Source organism: Mytilus galloprovincialis, chromosome 13, assembly GCF_965363235.1.
Source record: "Mytilus galloprovincialis chromosome 13, xbMytGall1.hap1.1, whole genome shotgun sequence".
Lineage (NCBI taxonomy): Eukaryota > Metazoa > Mollusca > Bivalvia > Mytilida > Mytilidae > Mytilus > Mytilus galloprovincialis.
This window is the reverse complement of record NC_134850.1, coordinates 70,513,591-70,517,485: the sequence shown is the minus strand read 5'-3', so window position 1 is coordinate 70,517,485 and position 3,895 is coordinate 70,513,591. Positions and strand designations below refer to the sequence as shown.

At 33.6% G+C, this 3,895-nt stretch overlaps 1 protein-coding gene across 2 annotated transcripts in view; it reads right to left on the bottom strand.

The window, feature by feature from the left end:
- Positions 1–2,445: 2,445 nt before the first annotated feature.
- Positions 2,446–3,895, bottom strand: part of LOC143057332 (integrator complex subunit 11-like) — a 28,945-nt gene continuing 27,495 nt past the window's right edge. For both annotated transcript variants that reach the window (XM_076230632.1, XM_076230633.1), the window contains 2 exons: positions 3,675–3,798; positions 2,446–2,817 (listed from right to left, as the gene is read on the bottom strand). In XM_076230632.1, coding sequence (XP_076086747.1) covers positions 2,761–2,817; positions 3,675–3,798 — 181 coding nt within the window. In that variant the 3' untranslated portion in view covers positions 2,446–2,760. The remainder of the gene's footprint in view (positions 2,818–3,674; positions 3,799–3,895) is intronic.

Below are 3,895 nucleotides of genomic sequence, written 5' to 3'. Positions count from 1 at the left end.
ATTGACTTCCAATATTAGCTCAAATTATGACACAAACCTATGTTGTAAAGAGAAACGATTTGAATATCACATATCATGCCAAATTATAATTACTACCGGTATATCATATAAAAGTATAGAAAAATCATTGAAAACCCAAAAATGAAAATAGTACAACGCTTAAAAGAGTAAAACAAATGACCCAAGACGTACAATACTAACTGTAATTATTAAAAGTACCAAGTTTATAATTTGACACACCAGACGCATGTTTCGTCTACATAAGACTCATCAGTGACGCTCAGATCAAAAAAGTATTGCTACTTTTACTGGAAAACAAAAGTGAAGGAATCAAGGTCACATGAAGCCAAATATCAAAAATAAATTGATGGGAAAGAAAAGTTAATAGGAAACTATATATGTGATCATGGAATTAAAAGTCAATTGGGAGGGGGGGATATGTTGAGAGTGATAGTATCATCAATGGATTTCAAGATTGAAATGAGACAAGTCTTTAAATTTAGCTACAGCCTTGTTCATTGAAGCATAACTAAGTAGTAGAAAAGAACTAAACTACAGAAACTTAACATCAACCAATGAACAATGATATCGGTCAAGGTTAAACGGTCTCTGTCAGACAGACATGGACACATCAATGTCATCCCATAGACCAAATGGTGTTAGCCTATAACTTTTAGTATCCGAGATAAAATACAGAAATTTTAAATGAACCATAAACATAGTGGCAAGGACGAATAATACCTGTCTGGCAGACATGCACACCTTACAATCCTTCCATATACCAAATGTTTTCGACAGCTGCTGAAGCATGAAAGTGAGTGGAGAATAATGTGTCATCACACTTGGATTAGTTTCACTCTGTCGTAAATTCTGCAACTTTTGTGACACATCAGACGAAATCACATAACAAACTTTGTTAATATCAAGCAATTTTAGGACTATTGAAGTAAAGTAATAAACAGCAGACATATGCGAAATACAGGACATAGGCCAGGGCATTGGCAAAAAAAGTCAAATGATACCAAAGGGCCATTTTAACTCATGAGCTGTACACAAGATATAAATAGCCAGCTCTTCTATCGTCTGATATATAAAGCTTTATACAAAATAATATTCAAAAATGTAAGTCTCGCATCTCAGTGGAAGAAATCAGACGAGACAAAAACATTATACAACCAGTATACCATTAATAGGAGTAATTTGATCATAGTTACACAATTACGTCCGAGTTGCAGCTACTAATCAAATGTTATGGACCCAAGGAGAATATTATACTGTATGTAACGCAGGCAATTTCAAGTAGCAAATGCAAATATCAGAGAATTTTAAGTTTGGCAAAATCTAAAAAAAAATTGATGTACACACCACATGCAGATCTAAATAATTACTTTAAACCGAATTTTCAAATTTGCAAATAATCAAAATCAAAGTCCAAGTTGGTAGATATGTCATAATAAATATAATTCAAGATCTATTTTAAGTTTTTAATTTGAAGCTTAAGTCTTTCAAAATATAAGGACCATTCTACCAATCCAGAGCACCTAAGATAACCCTTAGAGGACCTGTATCTAAGATTGTTGATTGATTAAACTTCTTGTTAATTCCTTAGTTTTTTATATTGTATTTCATCTGCTGTTTTTTGTTGTTTTTTTTTCTTCAATTTTTGCTATGATTTTGCTGGTCTCCCTTCATCTTCTGAGTTTCTATTGATGCTCATGTTTCTTTCATAGCGCTTATTATCAACATTTCAGATATGTTCTAGATCACATTTCGGAGATTGGTTGATACATTGAATAGTGTTTAACATCCCATTCAGCAATAGACAGGTCCTCTAGGGGTGATATGTGCTCTGGATGGGTAGAAAGGTCCTCTAAGGGCGATCTCATGGTGTTAAGTTGTTATTGGTGGAGAAAGTAAGAATGCTCCAAAAGAATCAGTGACATTTGGTCGGATAAACTGTTATCACAAAGATATGTATTGCTTATTTGTTATTTTGATAATGCAAATATTGAACTAAATAATGACTGAGAGACCAGGGACAAATATTCTCCATAAAAACGAGATGTGCTATTTGCTTATGCTTATACGACTGAATACCAATTAACATTGGCCTACAACTTATGGTTCCCTTGAACTGACCTTATCAAAAACTAAATTATGTCAACTAAGCAAATACACCCAACACTGGAAACAGCATGCGTTTTGATTCCATTAAGCGAGACAAAAACTGACGATCTTAGTCAATTAAGATCAGAGTCAGAGTGCACCTGCCACTTGTGGGATTCAAACAAGCAATCGTAGAGTTGACAGGCTAGTCTTACAGTCTTTTGACTCCTTATACCACTTGGCCCCTGAAGCTCTACATTTTGAGGACGAAATCTTGTTTATGCATGGCATCCATTACGCACAACCCTATCTGGAGTGAAATTAAACTCAATACACAGCTTATATGACAATTAAGAGAAAACATTTCTACTTTATTGAGCTTCCTATGTTGTTTAATATAACAAGGAACCTTGATTCAATAGCACATAGATAAACATTGTCACTGTCATTACATAGCACTTGAAAATGCACCATACTTTATACACAAAATATGCCATCAGTATTTATAATTGTGTATGGTACAGCACATGACGTCTTTCACAAACACAATCTTTAGTCTATATCAATTCTCCTAGCAGGAAACTTCTTCTATCTGCAGAATGCTATTTAAAGATATGATGCAACTCTACAACAGCTGATGAAGGTACCATCATCTCAGGTGTCTAACTGCTCCTTCAACAACTTTAGAAGAAAACTACCAACATCTTCATCCTGAAAAAAATAGTGATCCTTCATTTAGAAAACAAAATGTTCAAGTCAAACTTTAAAAGTTAAGAATGGCAATTAGAAACAGAAAATTCTAACTTAAGAAATTATTGCATGTATTTAGTATTATTTAGGAAATGCCTGTACCAAGTCAGGAATATGACCCACTTCAGGTTTAAGTTTTTGGTCAAGGTATTTTTGGATGAAGTTTAAGTCCAATCAACTTGAAACTTAGTAGAAATGTTCCCTATAATATGATCTTTCTAATGTTAACGCCAAATTGGAGTTTTTACCCCAATTCATGGTCCACTGAATATAGAAAAAGATAGTGCGAGTGGGGCACCATTTACTATGGACACATTCTTGTTTTTCATATGAAATGTAAGTGATTAAATCAATGGAAAACCTATTGTTTATTATATATATATATTATGTTCAAATTCAAGCTGTAGATTTCTAAAATCAATGAAAAAAATTAAACCTTAGATATACCATACACTAACCTGATGTGACCATGATACTAAGACTGATTTAGACTCTTCATCTCCAGAGACCTGGACCAATACAGAGTTAGATATACTAATAGACCCATCAGAGGAAACCATACATATACTTATAATTACCTGATGTGACCATGATACTAGGACTGATTTAGACTCTTCATCTCCCGAGACCTGGACCAATACAGAGTCAGATATACTAATAGACCCATCAGAGGAAACCTTACATATACTTATAATTACCTGATGTGACCATGATACTAAGACTGATTTAGACTCTTCATCTCCAGAGACCTGGACCAATACAGAATCAGATATACTAATAGACCCGTCAGAGGAAACCTTACATATACTTATAATTACCTGATGTGACCATGATACTAAGACTGATTTAGACTCTTCATCTCCTGAGACCTGGACCAATACAGAATCAGATATACTAATAGACCCATCAGAGGAATAACTAACAGGAAATTCTTTCAGATTTCTGAAACATTCAAGCAAATACTGAAATGATTTATAAAAAGATGTGTAAAATAATCATGTTGAAGATTTTTTCAAGGTTGAGATGTATTAATATTCAT